This window comes from Colletotrichum costaricense (genome assembly GCF_030867565.1).
Source record: "Colletotrichum costaricense strain IMI 309622 chromosome Unknown Scaffold_4.1, whole genome shotgun sequence".
Classification (NCBI taxonomy): Eukaryota; Fungi; Ascomycota; class Sordariomycetes; order Glomerellales; family Glomerellaceae; genus Colletotrichum; species Colletotrichum costaricense.
In genome coordinates, this window is record NW_026848233.1 from 2,719,706 (window position 1) to 2,741,897 (window position 22,192).

The following is a 22,192-nucleotide window of genomic DNA, read 5'->3' on the forward strand; positions in this document are numbered from 1 at the left end:
TGACTATAGCGCGACTTAATAGTATCCGCCTTACGCATGTCGACGCTTCCTCCTCCTTTTTGTCCTTGTTGAAGTTCAAATCAAATCTTTGTAGTGGTTCCACGATAACTTCTCCCGAACGTGGAAAAGCCCGACGAGTATGTCTCGCTTCAAGATCAACAGAAAGCGCCGTATGATCGCCGCAATAGCGATATCTGGCGGCTTCTTCATCGCAGAGCTGGTCGTCGGGTACCGCACAAAGTCTCTCGCTCTTATAGCAGACGCCTTTCACTACGTAAGACGGCGAAAGCCAATTCCCCTATTTCTTAATGTTAGTTCAGTCGGTGTATCTGACAAACGATCTAGATGAATGACCTAATAGGGTTCGCCGTCGCCTTGATAGCTTTGGTAGTAAGTCCTCCTTCTGAAAACCTAACCAAGCCGCACTTGACCTAAAGACTGATATACCAAAAAGGTTTCAGAGAGGAAAACCCCTCCGCCTAAATCCCTACCCTTTGGCTGGAATCGCGCCCAGGTGTTGGGAGCCTTCTTCAACGGCGTGTTCCTGCTTGCGTTGGGTGTCAGCATCCTCCTCCAAGCGATTGAGAGATTCACTCAACTTCCAAGTGAGTCTTGGGCCTTTCTTGCCTGCCAGTCCTGATGGGCTTGGCCTTTGGCAAACGGTAGTAACGAGCTCAAAACTGTTGACAAACATTCACAGATCTCAAAGACCCAATACTGATTCTAATCATGGGCTGCGTCGGCCTCGGGCTCAACATGATAGTCCTGAGTTTCCTCCACGGTCAGCAAAATCTTCAACCAAGCCGTCTACAACGAATCTGAACCCAAGACACAGAACCACATCATCACGAACATACCCGAGAAACCACACACCCCGCCGAGGAGTCAAGAGACCCCCTCTCGCCCACCAATACGCCTATACCAACAACATCATCTCCCAAGCACCACAACCACACCCACCCCCTCAACATCAACATGCTAGGCGTCCTCCTCCACGTCCTAACCGACGCCCTGAACAACCTCTCCGTCATAATCGCCGCCCTCATCATCTGGAAATCTCCCTCCCCCAACCGCTTCTACGCCGACCCGGCAATCGGCATCTTCATCGCCCTAACAATCACGCTCTCCGCTGTGCCCCTCTGCCGGCGCGCAGGCCAGATCCTGATGGAGAGCGCGCCTGCGGGCGTTGACGTGGAGTTTGTCCGGGGGGAGATGCTAAAGGTAAGGTAGTTTTACCTTTCCATATCATTATGTATTTTACTCGCCTTATACCCCAAAGATTCAGAGATAGGCGGCACAAAATGCGTGCGTGTATCTTAACGTGTATAGAGGGGGGGGGGGGGGTGTGGATGTGGATGTTGGAAGCAGGCGATATGGAAAGAGCAAAACGGACAAGACTGACAATACGTCCTCAGGTCCCCAGGGTCCAAGAAGTTTCAAACTTACTCGTCTGGCAACTAGACCAGACAACAACCCTCGCAACCGCACACGTCACCATAACGGAAGACAGCATCAGCAGCTTCGCGTCTACAGCCGATGCTATTGACTTAAGATTACAACAATTCGGGATCCGCTCCGTCGCACTGCATCCTACCACCACACAGCAACGACCGCACCACGAAGTCCAGGAAGGAATGAAGATATCTTGATACTCAATGTTTCGAGGTAACGTATAGAGCTGAAAGCAGCTAGCTTCCTACAACCAGTGAAATGTTGCTTCAAGGCCATGGGAAGGTTGGACCGGACTAGATTGCGTACGCCCAGTCATCTATCCTCCTCTAAAATTTCATATTATTGGCCAGGAATCATCTTTGCACGATCGCGTACAACTCCTCATAAGCCTCACCAAAAGAAACCACCCAATTCAAACCACATTCACATGATGACAAAAAAAAAACCACGCCCGCAAAACGCTGGAAAGTAAGACTGCTGCCTGTATGCATACAACCTCCCACCTCCGTCACACAACGGAGGAACCGTCATCGTCACATCAGAATACTGAACCCACCCCCCAAGATGATGTGAGAAAAGAAAAGAAAAGCCTTACCACCTTTCCAACTCCCAAAAAGAAATCTTGGCACAGCCTCATATGTAGGGACCTCTTACCACCACATCATATCAAATCAAATCAAATCAACCAAGATGGGTCTCACTGCTGAAGAATCGATACGACCACGTCCTTCCGGGCAAGGTCACATCGTTAGCCCCTCCGTGCCGCCTCTTTGCCTCGCAAGTATAAGCAAGAAAAAAAAACCCCACCGTCCGACTCGTCGTCCAGCCAGTCCGAGTAACAAGACATGGATAACATCATCACCGTGGTTTCTCTCACCGAATGATTGGTCATGTCCGGGGGTCCAGGGAACAAAGTCACAAGACGGAGACTTGTAAGACCAGGGTAGCAATAGCAAAAACGGCACAGGAAAAAAAAGCTACGTCTTTGAGCGGAAGTGCCTCACCTCACTCAGCTGGCGTTTTGCAGTCGCCATTCCCAAGTCCAAGACGAAAGAAAGGAGAACCAGCTTTCAAAATCTGATCGAGTACCTTATCAAAGATTCCAAGGACACCAAGCTGAGCTGAAAAGGAAGGACAAAACATCTACCCACCTGACCACGCCATCCACCACATAGCATTACCTGACTAGGGCGGCGTGGGGATGTGTCAAACTCGATGAACAATCACGTTGAAAACACATTGGTCATCGCCATTCTGCAATGCTATCGCCTCATCACTAGCGCTATCTCTCACCGTGGAGATTGAATTGATATCGCCGTCCCGATACCGTGGTAAGCGGTAAGCCTGGTCTCCTCTGCGGGGGACGGGAACCCGCCCCTCGGACGCCCCCGAAATGGCGTGGGGGGAGGGAACCAACAAATCTGCCGAAAAGTGGGATGATTGCATCCATGACATTGATCCAGAGGAGGGAAACGTTGCAGAATAATGCTGCATTTTCCCAAACTGCAGAATTGCAGAACCGAGATCGACCTTAGCGGCAATGGTTCCTTGGAACGATGCGAATCCAAGGATCCGAGGTGTCCTCGGTTGCTACATTCCCACCTACGAGCCTGTATGTGTACGGTGTAAGTGGCTAGGGAACCGAAATCATAGGCTGGACGCTTCCAAGGTCAGCAAAAGTGCCGGTGTGTCCTGCACCCTCACATCGGCCTCGAGCTATGGCGCCGCACCCCGGGCCGAGTACAACGGGACAGTCCGTAGCTGACATCCATCCAGTACCTTTCGATTCCTATGAGTCAAAGATTAGTGCGTAGGTCTGTTTGGTTGGGCACACGAGAGGAAGCGAGAGTGCGACAGAGGAACAATAATGTGTGGCCCTATCAGCCTTTCGGCTGCGCTAATCCTAGGCATGCAGAAGCCGACCGCCTGTTGCCTACGTCCCGATCATGGCCGCTCTTCAAACTTGTGTGAGCGCGAGATATGTTAGCTCCAAAAGCCGTTGTGATAACCGTCGGGAACGCTACCATGATCCATGGCTGCTGACATCCCTAGACATGTAACCGACATGCCACTTTGAGGAAGATCGTCGCCATCACCGCCGTGCGTAAGCCGGGCTGGCCCGGCCCGTGGACTGAACTGACGGGGAAAACCGAGCCGGACAATGATACCTATTGGCAAGCAAGAAGGATGGTGGGAGCTGGCCGTCGGTCTCCAAAAAGGCAAGGTTGGAGAAATCATCGGAATTATCAGGGACAAACCATCGACCGTTGAGACACGGGACGATGGTCGGTTGTTGCCGGTAGGTGTGGCGAACACTATGCGATAGATGCGTGGAAGATAGGTACAACCAAACTTCTATCCCAATTTGCGGGAATTCCGAGTAAATTCACCGGCTCTTCTGGATAAGTGGCGAGTTGCGAGTTCTGAATTGCTACGAGACCATAGAAATCGCAGACTTCGGTGAGATATAGCCAACGACAGCAACGCTCGCAAATTGACAAAAGCCCGAACGGGAGAAGACCACTTCACGGCTGATGTCACTGGGATGGTGAATACGGGGAACCGTTCCGCTGGGTGTCCTCAGTCGCATGGTCATGTCTGAGAATTAGGATGGCGAATGGACCGATAGGAGGTTCCCTTTACCCCGGCGCTGGACACACCGCTGCCTCTTTGCCCGGCTTGGGTGGCCAATAACGGATAGCTTATTACCTGGCATGTTGGATAATGAGATCATACCACGGCCTTATTGATCAAGAAAGTTTGTAGTGTAGCTTCGCGGTCGTGGAGTTGGATATCGGTGAGGCAGGTTGCAGCTAGACTTTGCGCGAGAACGCCCGCTTCGCCGCGTGAATGCTTCCGGTTCCCGCTTGACATCTGCGGCTTGTCCGGGAGATGATAGAAGCAAACCCAGGCAGCAGGACCATAGCATAACCCAGTCGAGAAGCCAAGGTGAGGCTTGCTGTATTAATGAGCGTCTTGCAAGGACAAACCGGCTGGCGACGGAAGACTACATACGACCCCCGGTGACCCGTGCGCTTGCGACTTGCTGGGCAGCGAGTGGCCCAGGAGCCTGGGAATTGGGCTCAACTTTGAAGCGGCCCCTGAGATAGACAGCCCTGAGAGAACTTGTTTGCCCGATTGTCGAGGATATACAAGCAGTGCCTCAGTAAAGGTGAGGATCATGAGCATCACGCGGGACATCTCCGGGATGCATGATCGAGTGCCTATTGTGGAAGGTGTATCCAGCATCGCGACCTGATCAGCGGGCCCTTGATTGGCGCAGGTAGACCGTTTCGCTTGGCTGGGAGTAACCACAAGCAATGAACCTCTGGAAAGGGCCGATGTGTGTCAAGATGGATGGATTTAGCGAGGATGTCTGCTGCCCGGCGGGGCGGTGCGTGTGTCCATACTCCATGTCCATGAATCGGTATCACGTCGTATGGGAGACGCTCGGTTCGATTTGCGCCTCGCGTCGCAGTTGGAGGCGTGGTTTGAGGCTAACAAGAATAGGTGCGCGACGGGTGCGACTTAGAATGCGATACATGGTTATGACGCTGTTCAACGATAAAGTGCTGGCAGACAAAATTTCAAGCGAACACATGGCGACTAGGACATCTACGCCGAGTTCCCATAGGAGACGCAGCTGTTAGCTTGCAGCCGCCCTACGTGTATGCGTCTCATCTGCAGCTTGTGCTGCATTTCAACTTGGCACTGGCGCATGGGAGGCGGCGCCTCTACCCGTAGGGGTCCCGACACATCGCCGTGGCGGTGCTACTCGAGACCAGTACGTGTACCAGGCGGGTATTCTGGTGTCACCTGGTGTGTGACTCAAGACGTAGACGACGTGTTTCCATAGTAGATGGTCTCTTTCAGAACATAATCAACAATGATCACGATGGCCACGGCACTGGCCAGAAAAGAAGCTCCCGGGGATGACCGTGAGTGACAGTTATTCTAGGTTGCGGTTCCGAAAGCCGGACAGAAGGCATATACCCTGCTGAGTTTGGGCAACGTTGGGTCGCTGGTCTGTGAGGAACAATAAGGGAAGGTCGGTGAAGCAGTCGCGTGTCGGAAAGGGACGTGCAATTAGGCTGCTGGACGCACCGAGGTCCTTGGCCGGTCGACAAAAGCGAGCATGGGGAAGCTTGATCGGAGCATGGTTGGGCGACCGAGGCAATATGGCGGGAAAAGACGCGGTGAGTTTGTCGGGATGATGGTGCGAGTGACAACCCCCTGTGTTGATGGCTTGTCGCAGTGACACGCTGGGAGATGATGCCTGTCGTATGGAGGTACATACATGCCTCTTGGAGAAGATAGGCATATCCTGGAGTCTTGTTGGAGAGTGTTGCACCGATAATTCGAACTCCAAGGTGTCGGTCTCTCACCGAGGAGGATAATCTCGCTGAGTGACTGGAATCTGGAGACTGGAGCTCCGCACCGTGCGCTGCCGTTGTAACCTGATGTATGTTTCTTATCGGCCAGACGCTCGGTCATCCGCCCCAGACCGAGCCACTTTCAACCAGCACGATGGGATTCCGCTTCTATCTGGGACTTGCGGTGCTGCTCCACGCTGCAGTCATGTCGAACAGCAACATGGTTAACGTTGACTCGCATCGCTTTCCCCTCGTGCCCCTCCATTTCTGGTTTGTTTGGACCCGTGAGCATTGTTTCCTGTGGTATTGGAGGGGCTGGCCACAGCTGGAGTAATTGCGAGCGATGAATGGGGCGGTGGCTGGCAGACGAGGACAAGACGAGCAGTCATTAGTCGGGAACAGGACGCTTTTGCCAGCGACTGATATAATTTGGGGAACATTTATCGGCGTAGCAGGGGTATGCTAGGCCTCGCTGGCTGCTCGTGGTGGGTATCCGTAGAGGAGTGACAAGCAGGCAGAAGATTTACGCCTTGTTGCCAGGGAGGCGTGAGCGCAGAGATTGGGGGATGATCGACGAGGTCCGTCGGGGTCGGCTCCGAGAACCAGATGCTGACGGATAAGTGCTGGCATGCATTCGTCGAGTGACCTGATGTTGCAGGTAAGACTCTATGCCCTGTTTCTATTAACTCTGACAGTCGCACGGAGTTTCTGAGACGAGGTATCGTAAGGAATCCATCTCTTTGACGTAGTCGGTGCCCAAGTGAAGTTGAACTTGGTTGTGTATGTTTGAAGTCGGGCTGTGCCATGGGACAAGATGATGAATGCTCCCTCGGTGGCCTCAAATGACCGGGGGAAGAGGCACGGACAAGACGACGGGCGCAAGAAGATGACAAGCGAAGCGAGAACAGCCCAACATGCTCCAAGTTGATTGACATCAGCGTCGGCCACGAGGGTATAAGCCTGAGCCAGGGACAGACGAATGCTGACGCTGGTTCGGGGAGTTACGGTCAGCAGTACTGATGGTTGTCGTCGTCGTCGTCTTGGAGAGCAGGGTCACCAATGATGCTCTTGTTGCAGGGCAGTTGTTGATGAGAGTGAAACCTCGAGGTGGGATTAATGCAAGGGGTAGCCGATGAAAACAGACAGGGCTGACGAGGCAGAGAGGAAAAGACTGGTGCGCAAGAGAAAGAGAAATTCGACATGGGATATTGGAGACATCCAGAATGGTACGTACTGCGTATTGCCGTATGGACAGGAGAGGAAGTCACGGGGACAATGGAAACTCGGAGGAAGGAAGGAAGGAAGGAAGGGGTCGCCTGGGGACGGAATTAGAGGGCTGCGGATTGGATGACGGCAGGCACGGCTGAAGACGTTTGGGGCTTTGGGGACCACCCGTGACCCGGGATGCTCGATGCAATTTACCATTTGAACGGGACAGCACACATCCTGTCACCTGTATTTTTGAGGCTATGGTAGGTACTTGGCACGATAAAACGGAATGGAGCAGCTACACGGACGAGGCGCATTACCACTCGTGTGTTGGTTGTGATGGTCACCGCCTGTTGTTGTTTTGGATACCTAGAATTGGTATGGTGAGGTATCGCGGTATCCTAGGGATGAGTGTAATAAGAGAGGAGGGCAATAGTAGAACATGGGGAAGTGAGGGAAGAGAGATCACGAGACACCAGTTCGCCCCAAATTCAGGGTCCTCGAGTCACAAAACATGGGAACATGGGGTGCGAGTGTCAAATGGGGGCTAATTACCCCGCCGCTGTTCAGAGTGGTCGAACTAGCTTCTACTTGTACAATTGAGTCTAGGGAATTAATTGCACAAGACTTGAGATTCGCTGATTTGGACGAGTCGGTTGAGACATTACCTAAGGGGACCATTCCTCTACCGGGTCTACCCCGGCTTGATACACGTTTTTCCGTCTTCTTTTCCTCTTCTGTTCGTCTTTTGTATTTTATTTTCCAATCTCAACTCTGCTCTGTTTCTCACGCTCTCTTTCACGACCCCGTGATACGACTTTTGACCTTCTCTTATTCCAATCAGCAAGCAGCATCTTTTCCCAATTCGCCTCCCAGGTCCACTGTGTTGCTCGAATGCTACCCAGTTTTAGAGGGGCAGAGTGAGAGACGTCAAGTAGACGTGGCGCTAGAGCAGAGATGCAGTAGCGAACGAGGCGACACGCGCAAGTGGCCTACGCAGTACCTGTATAAAAGATACGTACCTCGGATAGTACTGGATGCAGAGTGGACGCAGTGTGGTAGTGGGCGGGTTTTAATGCAGTCGATGCACGGCAGAGCAAGGGCTGTTTTGTTCACCGCATTTTTGAAGATACATTGAAAGCCCAATTACACAGCATCGGCAGGCGGCAGCCCCCTACCTAAATGTATCTTATGTAGACTACTGCGTAAGGTAAGGTAGGTTTCCCCCATGTTGTTATGCCCTGCTGCCGCTCCCCATACCAGTATCAGCTCTCGGGAAAAGACACTGCGAGATGGGAGGCGGAAAGAAGGAGGGATCTTCAGGACGTCCAACGACAAGCCATGCACAATGAGGTTTTGGCGGGAAGAGATGAAATGATGTGGCTGCTGCCGCCGCCTCTGCCGTTGCCGTTACTGCTGCCGTTGCCATAGGCGCTGACCAAGCCTGACAGAGTCAGAAGTCAGACATGCATCATCTTGCCGTTCACAATGTGCCTCGAGCTAAGGTACACAAGAAGGGCAGGGTCAGGTACCTCCACCACCTACCTTGCCTAAAGTGAGGTATTCTCGGGATGTGCGAGCTAAGGTATCGTAGTACGTACCGGCCGTGCCACATTACTTACATGCCTCATTCCAAGTTTCTCCGAAGAATACCTCGGGGTGTAGCTGCGATGGGAGGTAAGGAAGTCAGAATGCAAGAGTCAAGGATGGAAAGAACGAGATACTGCCGGAAAGAAAGATGGCGAGGGAAGTGACAACGACGCGGAAATAACCCAATGGCAGACAACCTAACAACGAGTCCATATTCTGATAGATACTTGACACAAAGTACTGTCCACTTACATAAGGCACGGTTACCCACTGCGTAGTAATCCAGATGCTATTAGTGTACCAGTCCCAGGGCTAGGCCGCCAAAGGGCAGATGGAAAAACAGAGAGCACGATCCAATGCTCCATTCCAGCTCCACTACCCAAAGATAATCCACCTCAAAAGGTCCCAGTCGTTGGGCCGTCGTTGTGAGCATCGCCGCGTTATGAGCGTGGCGTGGAGCGGGCATCGGGGATGAACCGTGAAGACCAGGTTCCTCTCACTTGCAGTATGGAGCACTGCGTAGTACCTAAGGTAGGCTTGAAGTACCTTATGGAGTAGTACCTTACTGCATAGTACCTTAGAAAGAGAGAGATATGGAAGAAGAGAGACTTGATACTCCAACGAGTACGTACCCCACAGCTGCCGCTCCACCCACGATTGCGGCACTTCCGTCCCTCTCTCTCTCTCTCTGCCCAGTGCCATGTGCCCGCAATTACAGCTGCTGCTCTGCTCTACCTTACCTTACTCTCTCCTCCTCTCTCTTGTTGCTTGTGCTTGTGCTTCTGCATCTTCCTCCTACCAAAACACCATCATCATCATCAACGCTCGAGTCCCTCGTCACAAAACATCATGGACGCAGCACCATTGACCTGACCGCACACCCCCTTCCCGGGCCATGTCCATGTCCATGTCAATCTCTCTGCCGTGAGGTACCGACGCTGAGATTCCGGAAACCTTACCACCCTCTCCCGCACCATCATCCTCGCCGCCCTCACCACCACCACCACCACCACCACCATCATCCAAGTACCTACCACCACCACAACGGAGCAAATCGCACTTCACCCGCCCTCGGCCTATCCCTTCCACCCTCTCGACGTACCGCTTGCACCTGCGACTTGCGGCCTGTCTTCGTTTCTTCTGCCTGTTGACCAGGTTTTCCCGTCCTCGACACATCAACTAATCCCCGCCAAGCTAAACCCGCCCTCTCTCTTTACCACGTCGGACACCACACAACTCAAATCGACATTCCGCCCACCTCCGACACTGCCAATCCTCCACCACTAATTACCACAAGTCCACAAGTACACAACCCTTTCTTCGCCTTACTTCATACCGACCTCGTCCACTTTCCGACTTCCACGACGACAATCCCGATACTATTCCGTCCAATCCAAATATCACCACCACCATCCTCGCTCCCACGCTTCACCACAACTGCACTCACTCACTGCAACACCCAACTGTTGCCACAACACACTCTCTCTGCCCCGCGTTCGACGGAAACCAGGTCCCATTCAGCGAATATTACAGATCACTTCTGCCGCCTTCGCTGCTCTTCGCCAAAGTACGAGACCACCTGCAGTCGGCACCGCTCACCCCAGATACCGAGTTCTCAAACCAACCCCCCGGCCCATCTTGATCCGCCACTGCAATCGCCGCCGCCTTTGTCCCGACCATCTGGTTCTCTTTGACTGCGTCACATTCAACTGCCTCTCACACACACGCATTTCTCCTTCCGCCTTCGACTCAACTTTTTATCACATCCCAACCCTCTATCGTGCCTTTGCGCCGCCAACGCTACCCCCCTTCGCGCCAGCATTCCTCAACAATCATCGGCGCCCGCCCGAACGCGCTCGCTCCCCCGCCCGCGACTTCGACGTAGGGTTCCTCTCGCGACCTTTTACAACCCTCATCCCCGCAATCCAAATCGGAGCGGCAGCCGCCCAAAGGGGGAAAAAAGAAGACTCCAATTCTGCTCGCGTGCGTGCGTCTCACAGACACAGAGAGCCTGCATCGCAACACTTCAGCCACTTCCGATTTGCCCAACCTTGAACGAACGCCGTCGACTCATCGCCATTAAACTCCGGCCCCCGGCTACCTAGACCTCTCCAACTCCTGTGCACCCCTCAACTCTGTTGGTCTCAGCCCGCCTCTAACCACCATATGCCGACTCTAGATTGAGCCTCACCCTCCACCATCACGGTTCATCGCGTTACTCACCCTCAATCACATGGAATTCCTTTCAGAAGCTATGCTTTTCCATCTGATCTACCAAAATCGTGTGCTTCGCTGAAAACATGGCACACTCCCCCAATTTCTAATCAACAAGAGTCCAGCAGTCCGTTGTAATTGAATAGTTTCCCAGTCATCTCACCCACGATGTTAGGGAAGCTCTTCAACTTGGGCACGCCGAGTGCTTCAGGTGCTTCAGCCTCATCACAATCAAATAACAACTACAACACCATCACTCACAATGAGGCTCCTATGTCTCTCGAATCCAGACAGGAGGATATCCATACCCGGAACCTCTTGTTCCCCGATACCGACGCCCTGTACCAGCACCCAAACGAGAACCTCTTTCCTTTAGGCTCTGGTCTTCCCATGGCATCCCTCGCAGGTGCTTTTGACTACGACGGAGACGTCGACCTCGACACTCGACATGTTCGCATGCTCATCATGCAAGATGCCGTTGCCTCCTTCCCAGCACAGCTGCTTTTCGATAGTCATCCTGGTCCTCCAAAGCCGACTTCCATGGCCGCAGCAGACCGTCCGCCAACTGGTATGGGAACTGTGCAGGACTCATACAGAGGCCCAACTTCGCCGCGAAAGAGCAGTCTGAACCAGTCATCGCGACCTCTGGTAATCCAGCCGGACAGCCCCCAACCCCGCCAAGGAGCGTTCGATCGCAGGGCCTCGATGCAAGGCCGAACTCAATCTCAAGCTGAGACGGATCTCCAGCGCGCACGAAGAGAGTACGCCGACGAGATCCATGCCTTTGCGGGCTCCGTATTTGGAAATTCGGAATTAATGGCCTACAAGGGCACTTCGACAAAGGTCCACATCGTCCCTACCGAAAACCGCCCTGAATACGGTGGCTCCTATCTTGGTGACGGTCGCGGCTCTATAGGTCGGTCGAGCATGCGGTCCAGTAGGCTAGCACAGTCTTACACATCGGACAACGTTTCGCCTCTGCAACCGCAACAATCCTTCACGTCGTCTGCACCAAATACACGAAGTCTTCCTGAGAGGAGGAAGATTCTCATTACCCGATTATTCCCTGTACTCTTGCCTAGCGATGACGAGGCACAGAGCGACACACCTTTGAGCCGGTTTTCGGATTACAACACCGGCTTCCCGTTTCCGCAGTCTGCCGAAGACGCGAATGCCCCCAAGAAGAAGAAGTTGCAGCCCAAACAAAAGCGTACACCAATGTATGCAGTTGTATTGGTGGTCCAGCTTCCTCCCAGTTCTGCGCAGATGGTACCTCCCTCCACTATTAGGTCAACATATCGTGGTGCCAGCTCGTATACAGAGCAGGACTCCTTCCCATCCTCCATGAGCTCCGCCCGCCGCTCAGGATGGAACATGTCTGGGTCCAATTTCCCCATTGACTCCATGGATTCCAGTTGCTCAACAGACGTCGACGACAGGATGGACACCGTCACTCAGCACTGGGACATCATTATGCGAACTTTGACGCACCTCCAAGGGGTAGTTGCCACTACGCTTGGTGTGCTACTAAAACAGGCCGACATCTCTTCGCCGGACCCATATCCTCCTTCGGCATCTTCGTACGCTAGCAGAGGTCCATCCATGGGTGGAAGACGAAGCGACGAACCTCACTTTGTCAAGCCTCCCAAGACTAACGCAAAAGTCATAGCTCTACAGCTTCACTGTTTACAGAACGATAACACAATTGTGCAAGAGGCTGATGCTGCCAGGATTCGAGTGGTGACGGGCTTGAGCGCCCAACGGGTCATCACAGCGCAGGGGAGATGGGGTATCTGGCGGGACGAAGCTAGGTGGATGGCAAGAAAGGCTGGCGAGAAAGAACATGGCTTCTTTTTCTTCAATCTTTTGACTGGCTTTCTTGCTACGCACACCGATTGGCTAAACGCAATGAGTCCAGCATGGTACCGCAAAAAGCACTATCAGCAACAAAAGGCCAAAGGCGAGGATGATCTATCACTCCCAGCACGGACTATCATCATCTCGTCAGACAAGATGATGGCAAGACGTCTCATCTTCCTTCTTTCTGCCTTTTTGCCATCCCACCAGCACCTTTCTTCCACCAGAGCTCACCGGCCGAGTACTTCAACCTCTTTCGGCGCTTTCTCCCAATCGCCACCTTCGCTGATTATCCCAATTCTCCGCGAAGAGTCATTGCGGCGCAAGATCAACCGACGAACAGGGCCAAGGAGAGTCTCGCATTCCCGTACTGTTAGCCAAAGTACACGAGCCTCCGGTGTTCCACCTCAGCTTGCGCACTTGAGTATGGAGAGCCATCATGAGAGGCGCGTTTCGGATGCTGCTTCAATCCGATCAAATTTGCCCATCCCTGGAAACGACCAGGTCAGTCGGAAAAGTAGTGCAGCAACGACGACTACAATCACCCCAGAGACGACGATTCCACACTTTGCAACCGCCCAAAGATTCGAGACCCGACGAAGTCTAAGACCTGGTAGTAGTGGCAGTGTTGCCGCGGACGACCTCAAACGGACACTGAAGCGTGGTGAAAGCTCGGGGCACGTCAGCTCGGCGAGCACAGATTCTCGCATGTCGGGGTCGCGTTGGGGTAGTGTTATTAGCACGCTGTGGAACGGAAAGAGGAGGGATTCGACAGGCTTGACCACTCCTAGCCAACCCTACAGCAGCAACCCTACATCCCCCACCAAATCAGGGTCGGGAGGACGTCGAGATAGATTGGCAGAAATGGTCAGGGAAGTCGGCCCTGAAGGTTACCGCCGAACAGACATTCACAAGACCGAAAGCAATGGCAACGGGCCTACAACCCCGCGGGGATTCGATGATCAGGCTGTCGAGGATGCTCCTGAGAGGGCCCCCTTCCCGGAGCGAGTTCCTGACCCTAGCGGCGACTTCCGTTCTCCGGTCAAAACGTCAATCAATGCGGAGGACGGTGTGATAGACGTTGACATTCCTTTCCCTGACTACATCACCTCTTTCGAAACCGCGGTCAGCTCACCGTCGAGCAGCGGCTATCTGTCTACGCCGGGCATTGGCAACGGTTTGGAGGGCTTCGAGCAGTTCTCCCGCATTACCATTGATGGGGATTCGCCGATGAACGTTGCCGGCTTCCTCCAGCGGTATCATCAGGATTTTATCCTCCAGGCAGTTCCTCCCCAGGATACCCTTATGGATGACATCAAGAGGTCTATGCGCGCCGAGCCGACCCCGTTCATCACGCAACCCTTCTACTCTGCCGAGCAGCCTGCCGATCGATGGGTCGACGTAAGCAGCGCTCTAATTGCAGACACGACGACGCATACGATCAAGCGAATTCGGTACCGCCGACTCATTCGGCCGAAGCCATTCACAGACAGATCAGTACCTCTGGGATCTGCGGGTTCGAGCGCCTATGGCAATGCTCCTATGACGCCGTCCATTCTTCCCTACGAAACGCAGCTGGACGATGAGTTCATCGAAGAGCCGATTGCAAGCCTCGATGAGGTGCTCATTGACGCCGTCGAGAGAGTCATTGCGCAGAGCAACGAAGTGAGCAAACAGAGCTCATCAAATTCGTCCCGGTCAACGAGCAAGCGGCGAGATCGAAGCAATAGCGAAGCATCGGTCTCTGTGGATTCTCGTCACACCACTCGCATGCCGGTTCCATCACAAGAAGTACCTCGAGACCAATGTAAGACGGTTGTCTTGTCCGCCCTCGATGAGATCATTCGCGATGTCATTGGGGAGCGAGACCATGACACGCCTGATGCTACCGTCCACGCGGTAGATAGAGACCGCGAGAGCACTCTCAAAGAGGCTGTTCGGGTCTGGCTCGAGGCTGTTGACCCAAGCGAGCAAGATTGAACCGCACCAAACCAAAGCAGAATTCCTGCAACTACCAACAACAAGCTGCAATTTGCAGCTTTCATGATGTTATGACATCTAGCAGACAAGACTGGTCTGCTAGTCCGTGTATCACCACCAACCACCACAAATTTCCTTGGTTCGCAGAAAGACACATAAACTGAGTTGATACCCCAAGCGAGTAAGCGATGCCAGCTTCTCGAGAAAGGCACCTGCACCGGCATGGCAGGGTGCAGACGATGCGAAGGAGGCATAAGCGGCATAGGAAGGAACGGACAACATTCGGGTTTCCGTTTGGCGTTTAGGAAGGCATAGGTTTTAGACGGATGGGTCTTTTACCACTTTGTTTAGAGCGAGGGGATTAGGTATGACGAATAGTCACGCCAGGGGAGTTTTCAAATTTCATCCAAGGTCAAGGGACCTTTTAGCTAGGAGCGTATACGAATGAACAGGGAAATGAAATCCCTTTTTCTTGGCAAGTCTTGAACATATCTGTGTGCAGTGAAAGCCATTGTGAGACCAGGGACTAGCCATCGACGATGTCCAAGTTTGCAGCTGTAAACCCACATCGTAACTCAAGAGCACACACACATCCTTCATTCACTATGGCTATTCAATACGGCCTCGTTGGTTGGTATTTATTGACGTTGTATCTCAAGTAACTTTCAATCCCTCGCAATCTGACTAGACGGGGGAAAGAAAGGGAGGTATCATCTTGTAGCAAAAAAAAAAAAAGAAAGAAAAAAAGAGGCAGCAGAAAATAAAAATCGAGTGGTAAAGATAAACTTGGGCATCCCCAAAACCGGCCCCCATTCAAAGAGGAACAGGACGCAGAGAGACACATCTTTCCCCATAAGCCTCCCGCGTTCTCTTTTTTCTCATTTCTCGCTTGTCGTCAAGACATAGGAAAAAGAACGCCCCTGATTTTTTTTGTAGTACCCGGCCCCCTCTCCTCCATCCCTCCCGAGGTTGGCCAAACACCTCTCTCAAATGTAGTGGAACGAACGGCAAGACCAAAAGAATTTGCAACATGCCTCGACCTGTAAATGTCTTGCCGTTCTTCATGCGACCGACCCTTCCTAAACCCATTGATGCCGTTATATGTGTGCGAATCGAAGATGATGTACATGTAAATTGTGAGAGAAAATCATGCTCGTTACTACCCATCTATAGCAGTGGTCGCATGCGTAGTGTTCGATGAAAAGCATGTTTGCTCTTGGTAACGCAGTGGTATCGTGTATGGGCACTCAGGCAAAGTCCATGTCGTCAAAGTCGCCCTCTGCATCGTCCTCGACAACTTCCACCGGATTTTTGCGAGGTCGTCCGCGAGGTCTCGGTCGAGAGGTGGAGCGCGCGCGTTTCTTGCGACCACCAGCAAGTGCGCCAGCTTTGCGCTTGCGGCCTCTTCCGTCACCGGTGGGGCCATCGTCTTCACCCTCACTAGGAGTTTCGGCTTCTTCGCCGTCCATATCGTCCTCATCGACAACCTTGAACTCCTTGTCGACGTTCATTAGTTCCACGAAGGCCTTGCATTTCTGTATGGTGGATTCCTGTGTTGCAAGACCGTTCATATGAGAGTTCACTTCCTCCCAGAACTTGTCTCCGGTGACACCCTGCACCTTTGTAGGTGCTTTGCTGAGATCTTTTGCTGCCATCTTAGTCTTGGTCTCGCGTTTGCTGCCTAAGCCGTACAGACGTCGAAGGTAAGTTCTTGCCTCCCAGAGACAGAGAAGAATGATAGATCCGGAAGTGAGCTGCCGAAGCCTCTTAGGAGAAATGTTGAGCTGAGGTTGTTGCGGCTGCTGCTGCTCGCCATTGGCTTGCGGGTCCTCTGGCTTATCGAGGTCCATGCGCATGTTGAAGATTTCGGACTCAATGACGTGCGCCATGCTGGATCCAGTTGATGAGAACATCTTTTCCATCGCATGTACCGTGACCAGCACCTCTCCAACAGTTACATAGTCGAATAATGCAAGGTTCTCAATCATGAAGCGGGAGAATTCGACATGCGCAGGCAGTTGCTTGGAGACATCGAGCTTCGAAGAGTCGAAATCAACTTGGCCGACAAGTTTCTCTAGGAACTTTTGTCGGTTCTTTGACTTACTCACTTTCAGCACCTCCATCAGGAGATGAAGCTTGGATTGGAAAGGGTTCGTCGTTGCGCCACGAGTATCACCCACGATATCCCGCTGGTATTCGTAGGCTGCTTGGATGGCTCTGGCATACTCGCGTTCAATGACAGTTTCGTGTTTCTCATGAAGCGCCCGATGTTCCATGAATGCGACCTCGGATATCTTGGTCATCGATGACGTTTCAAGGGTGATCAAAGTCACTCCCGTTTCTTTAGGGTGCACAAGACCTTGTCGATTAATGCTGCCAAGTACCTCTACTGCGAGGAATGCGTGCTCGTCTTGCGACGACAGAGCGATACGAGTGACCTCCTTGAGGAAGCGTTGAGTAGTTGCACTCGCCACATCGTCGAAGCTCGTTCCACCCATTACTGTCAGCTCGCGCTTCTTGTCAGTGTCGGCGCCGGCGGCAGCAGCGGCAGTCGCAGCCTCTGACCGTTTTTCTTCGGTGAGGAGGAATTCCTTGAAAGACCGGAGAATAGTACTCTCGAGTGCCGGAACCTTGGCTTCGAAAACTTGTTGGAACTTGGTGTACACGTTCGGTGAGACGTAGTTTCGGGGATGTGCCTGGCAGATGAGACCGATGGCGTCGAGGGCGTGCTTCCGGGCCTCCATGGGCTGTGAGGCATCTGCCCAGGGAGACAGGTTGTCGACCATGAGCTTTGCCACAGATTTGCCAGAGTACTTGGGGAAAATCTTGAGGAAGACAGCAAGCTCTGAGTCCAAGTCGCAATGCTTGCCGACCATTCCAACAATGATCGAATATCTGGCAAACTTCATGAGTTTCGTGGCGTCCATCTGTGTGTTGCGCATGCTGGCAACTCCGCGCAAACTAGAAGCACCTAGATGAGCTAGCTTATCGCGATTATCCAAGAGAGTTGCGATGATCCATAGACATGCGACGACATCATCCAGAAGGTTCTTGTTGAGTCTGCCAACAGAGTTCTGAAGCTGTTCTCTCACTTCTCGCAGGAAGTCAGCATACTTTGCAGAGAGTTGCGGCAAGATCTGGCGATAGATGATTGTGACGGCTTTGAAGACAGCTAGGTCATCAGCACCACTGATGCTAGCGAGATGGGGCTTCAGCAGCCTGATCTCTTCAAAAGTGAAAAGCTTGGGGTCTGCCTTGGCGAAGATTTGCAATACTTGCAATGCATCTCTTCCGGAAGGGATGTTAGGATCGTCAGAATCAAGATTATCGATAAGCTCGAACATCTTCTCAACCAGCTTCATGCTGACACCAAAGGGGCCATTGTGAGATTTGTTCCGCCCGCCTAGGATGGACTGAAGAACTTTGTCGAGGACTGCGCCAACATTACCAGACTTGACTGTCTGAATCATCAGAGCAACGTGGTCGGTGAGTGATGTTTTGAAGGCTGCTGTGTCGTCGACTTGGTAAAATGGAGCGAACCAGACCTCCTCAATCATCTGGCGAGCAAGCTCTCGAACACCTTCGTCAGGGTCTTGCACACGATGAAGCAAGCCATTGGCGATAGAGCTGCGGATCTCCCTGCTTTGGTTGCGAAGGTAAATATCTTTGGCCAGTTTCATTGCCCTCTTCCTTACGCCGATACCGGAGTCGATAAACCTCTCAATGATTCGTTCCGCCATCTTGTCTTCAAGTCTCGGACGCAGGCCAATGCACTTGCCCATCAAGCCAATTGCCGAGTCGCGTACCTGGGGGGACGAATCACTTGAGCAGTTGATGATCAAATGGACCACCACGGAGTCTCCGTCCAGGATGGCCGGATCTGTCTCCAAGAGCTGATTAATACTCTTGAGACTCTTGCTGCGGACGGTGGCCTGGTCACTGGCCATGGCATTGAGCAGAACATTGAGCATTGCTCTAAAGTGTTCGCAGAATGGTGACCGGAGAAGAATGATGGAGTATGCCAATTTTGCGTGGTTGTTGTTGACATCTTTGAAAGTGTATTCGTTAGAAAGCCATCGACGATCCTCAATCATCATTCTGAGGCGGAAGGCAAGTCGTCCAAACTCGTGGTCCAGCGAGTCGCTGCTTTCTTGCAAAGCATCATAACCGGAGAAGATCCTTTGGGCCCAATCTGCAATCAGGAAGGAAATTGCGCCTTGTAAATGAGGGTCATCGCCACACCGTTGCTGAAGGTGTTCAAGAGTTGTTCGAAATGGTCCTGACCAAGAGACGTCATGTTCGATTCGACTTTTCTGCTCCAGCGCAGAGGTTGCCAGCTCAGACAGGTACCGCGACAACTCGTTGGAATCGCTTCCATCCATGGAATAAGTGACCTTACGAACATGTGAACGGAGTTTAGAGACTGCAGCACTCATGACACCGAGAAGTTCAAGGGCCATGTTCTTGGCAGGCGCGGCTGTCCTGTCTCCCTCCCATAGCTTCATCATGTAGAAGGTCATTTGGCGTAGAATGAGCTCAGCAGAGGGCCAATCAGGTGAGTCGAGACATTCCGTAAAGTCTTCAACGAAAAGGTCAAGAAGATTGCGATATGGAGTGTCGCCAGACTTTGTGGACTTCAGCGCACGGTTGACCATAAAGTTAACCACGTAATTTGCGTTGTGTGTCGAGCCTTCAGTCAAAGGTAATGCTACAACCTTGAGCTCCTCCAAGGCGAGCACATGTTGTGAGGCACCTGCATCCTCGGACTTGACAGTGGCAGCCACCGTCTGCTTCGTAGGCTGGGCCAACTCATCCTCATCCGGATCTTCTTCTTGCATCATGGCTAGGCGACTGCGCGTGCCCTTCTCATCAACCTTGCCAGAGCTGGCCTGGACAAGGCGCATGATGAGGGCCGATACGGGCTGGATGCTACCGCCATTGGAGAGTCGAAATTGGCGAGCACTCTGTTTTCCAACCGGAAGCTTCTCCAACGAAGTGAGGATGTCGTCAAAGATGCCACGGCGCTGGTCGGGTTTGGCGAGGAAAATCTGGCAAAGCATCTCCATTGCAACCAAGCGAATGCCATCGAATCGCTGTACACCAACGACAGAATCTTTCTCTAGGTAGGCATTGTCGACGAAAAGTAGGCTCGATGCGGCAAATTCTAGCATGCCAAGAGCAGTATCCGAAAGCTCTATGCTCGTGACGAGTTTGGCGAGCAGCGCGAACAGCTTCTGGCAGTTCGTGAGAATCGGGCCAATCGCCTTTTTGTGAGGCTGTAACAGCTTGAATAGTGCAGATGTCGGGCCGGTGCCCCTCATCTCGACTACGGGGATGACGATACCCTCGACAACCCCCTTGAAGACATCTGTCGACTTTTGGATAATCTCCTCGGAGTAGATTTGCTTCTCTTCCCTACCACCACACATTATGCGTAGACAAGTGCGCGCAGTCTTCAGGCCCATCTCAATCTCTGGAAGCTGATTCAGCCAGCCGGAGACTTCAGATTCGCCCCAAGATTCCTCAATTCGATAATCGAGATTGAGCGTATGCGCCAGACCCGGCTCGCTCAGCTTCTGAATGTACTGAAGTTCTTCGATGGGCGCGTCGCCGTAGCTGCCTAGCTCGATGGATTTTTGGATGGCAGTCTGCAACTTCTGCTGCGTGGCCCCCGTCAAGACAGCCTCGTTGTCGGGGTTCAGCGTGGCGACCTGTTCGTAACCAGGTTCGTTTCCGAGCACACTTCTAGTGGCATCGAGTACGCTCTTGATTAGTCGCTCAAGATCCTGGAGGGCTGCTTCCGCCCGTTGCTTCTGGTTGAGGTTGGTGCTGATATCATCCTGCCGGCTTTGATAAGCACCGTCCTGTCTCCGCATGGACAATCCCGTTGGCTCATCAGGAGAGTCTGGAGCCGCCATCTCAAGATATTCATCCTTATTGAATCCAGGAGCGCGAGGCAATTCTATTGCAAACTTCGTCTTCTGAGCTGCAACCGCGGCCGGTGGCCCTTGTGCAGTGGAGGGCGTCAAAGGCTGCGTAGGGGTCGCTTGCACGGGGACAGGCTGTATAGGGACCGGTATCGCCGAGAGCTGAGGTTGAGTAGGCGTCAGCTGCTTCGGAGTAACCTGGTTTGGAGTGACGACTCTCGTGACGTCGGATGGGTTGACGGTAGCAGGCTGTGGAGCGGGTTGATCGGGGACCTCTACATATGCGCTAGGGTCGAATTTTTTGGATGGGATCGCTACTTCGAAGCGGAAGTTGTTTCCATGATGACTTTCTGCACTTGCCGACGGACGCTTCGGCGGCGGTGGGGCTGATTTGGGTGTTGATGGAGGTTGCGGCTGCGGCTGTTGAGCAAGCTGGCCGTTGGCAGAGGCTGAGGTAGTACTCGTTGTTCCCGGAGGCTTGATGAATGTGGGAGCCCTATCGAACACCATCTTCGCCACCGGGGAGAGACCAGCACTCAGACTCTGGGAAGATCCAGCTGGACTATTCGCCATGTTCGGGTTCGCTTTAGGGACAGTCTTGAACTTGCTACAAAACACAGATGTTAGACAATGATCGGCTCGGAGAAGGGTTCAACTCACAAGTAGGTCCGTTGATTGGGTTTCAAATCGTGAAGTACATGATCCACCGCATATTTCAGGTGCTTCATCCCATGGTTGTGATTTTGCCCCGTTGCTTCCTTGTTTAGACTATCGAATTCCTGACTGCTGAACATTTGCGATATGCTCGAAGCAAGCGAGCCAGAGCCAAGTGTTGGATCGGGGATGAGATCTGAACCAAGTCAATTAGAGACAAACGACCATATATTCAGACAAAGACAGCCACCCACCTGAGGTAAAGGGAATGACGGAGGTTTGAGGAGAGTAAGGCAGGGCCTCAGACAGCGTAAACGGTCGCGCCATCGGACGTTGTTCTGCAGCTTGCGGCTGCATATAGCCGCCATTGGGTGGACCGTTCTGGACGGTCCCCTGGCTGTTGACCATTTTTTCTGTCTCCTCGGACCTAATCCGGGCCTCAAGACATGTTATTTCGTGAGGAGGACGGAGATTCGAAGCGACTGGCGAAGCTGATCGGCAAGGGTGTCGGACGTGGAAACGCGCAGTGGAGGAAGTATCGTTTGTCGGTCGAGGAGGTTGCAAAGGAGGGAGACTAGAGGTCAGGAAAAGGAGGGAGCCACCTGTCGCATAGTCCCAAGCAGAAAAGTTGCAAATAGGAAAGGACGATGTGTTGCGATCGGGCGTCGTCGTTGTCGTCGTGGATGTGATGAGAAGGTCGGAAGGTTGCGACAGCCTCGCGTGGAAGGACCCTTGTCCAGTCGCGTGGTCCGTGCAGAAGCTTTAGGCGGCAGGAGCGGCCAACCAGTGGCCAGTTGTTCCGTTCTTTCCTGTTTCCCCTGGCACTTTCAAGGTTCTTTGTCTTGCGCACCTCGCAGTCTGCAGCAAGCCTGAGTCGGGATTACATAATATGCCACCAGGGTGGAGACAACCGCCAAGACAACCGATAAGATCAAA

At 52.8% G+C, this 22,192-nt stretch overlaps 5 protein-coding genes across 5 annotated transcripts; 2 read left to right on the top strand and 3 right to left on the bottom strand.

The window, feature by feature from the left end:
• Positions 1 to 139: 139 nt before the first annotated feature.
• CCOS01_04964 (cation diffusion facilitator family transporter) lies at positions 140 to 1,649 on the top strand (the record flags this gene model as incomplete). Its single annotated transcript, XM_060453145.1, has 6 exons — positions 140 to 274; positions 346 to 390; positions 455 to 605; positions 701 to 781; positions 836 to 1,221; positions 1,416 to 1,649. The coding sequence occupies 6 exons, from the start codon at positions 140 to 142 to the stop codon at positions 1,647 to 1,649; spliced, it is 1,032 nt and encodes a 343-aa protein (XP_060317103.1).
• Positions 1,650 to 4,195: 2,546 nt separating this feature from the next.
• CCOS01_04965 (uncharacterized protein) lies at positions 4,196 to 4,381 on the bottom strand (the record flags this gene model as incomplete). The annotated part of the gene is made up of 1 exon (XM_060453146.1): positions 4,196 to 4,381. The coding sequence occupies one exon, from the start codon at positions 4,379 to 4,381 to the stop codon at positions 4,196 to 4,198; it is 186 nt and encodes a 61-aa protein (XP_060317104.1).
• A 961-nt stretch (positions 4,382 to 5,342) lies between these two features.
• CCOS01_04966 (uncharacterized protein) lies at positions 5,343 to 5,903 on the bottom strand (the record flags this gene model as incomplete). Its single annotated transcript, XM_060453147.1, has 3 exons — positions 5,343 to 5,455; positions 5,557 to 5,728; positions 5,766 to 5,903. Coding segments are annotated over 3 exons (423 nt in total), but the record flags the coding sequence as incomplete, so codon positions are not given.
• Positions 5,904 to 11,006: 5,103 nt separating this feature from the next.
• CCOS01_04967 (uncharacterized protein) lies at positions 11,007 to 14,675 on the top strand (the record flags this gene model as incomplete). Its single annotated transcript, XM_060453148.1, has 1 exon — positions 11,007 to 14,675. One exon carries the CDS (start codon positions 11,007 to 11,009, stop codon positions 14,673 to 14,675), a length of 3,669 nt encoding a protein of 1,222 aa, XP_060317106.1.
• A 1,247-nt stretch (positions 14,676 to 15,922) lies between these two features.
• Positions 15,923 to 22,015, bottom strand: CCOS01_04968 (AT hook domain-containing protein; the record flags this gene model as incomplete). The annotated part of the gene is made up of 3 exons (XM_060453149.1): positions 15,923 to 21,209; positions 21,263 to 21,452; positions 21,511 to 22,015. Coding segments are annotated over 3 exons (5,982 nt in total), but the record flags the coding sequence as incomplete, so codon positions are not given.
• Between the last annotated feature and the right edge of the window lie 177 nt (positions 22,016 to 22,192).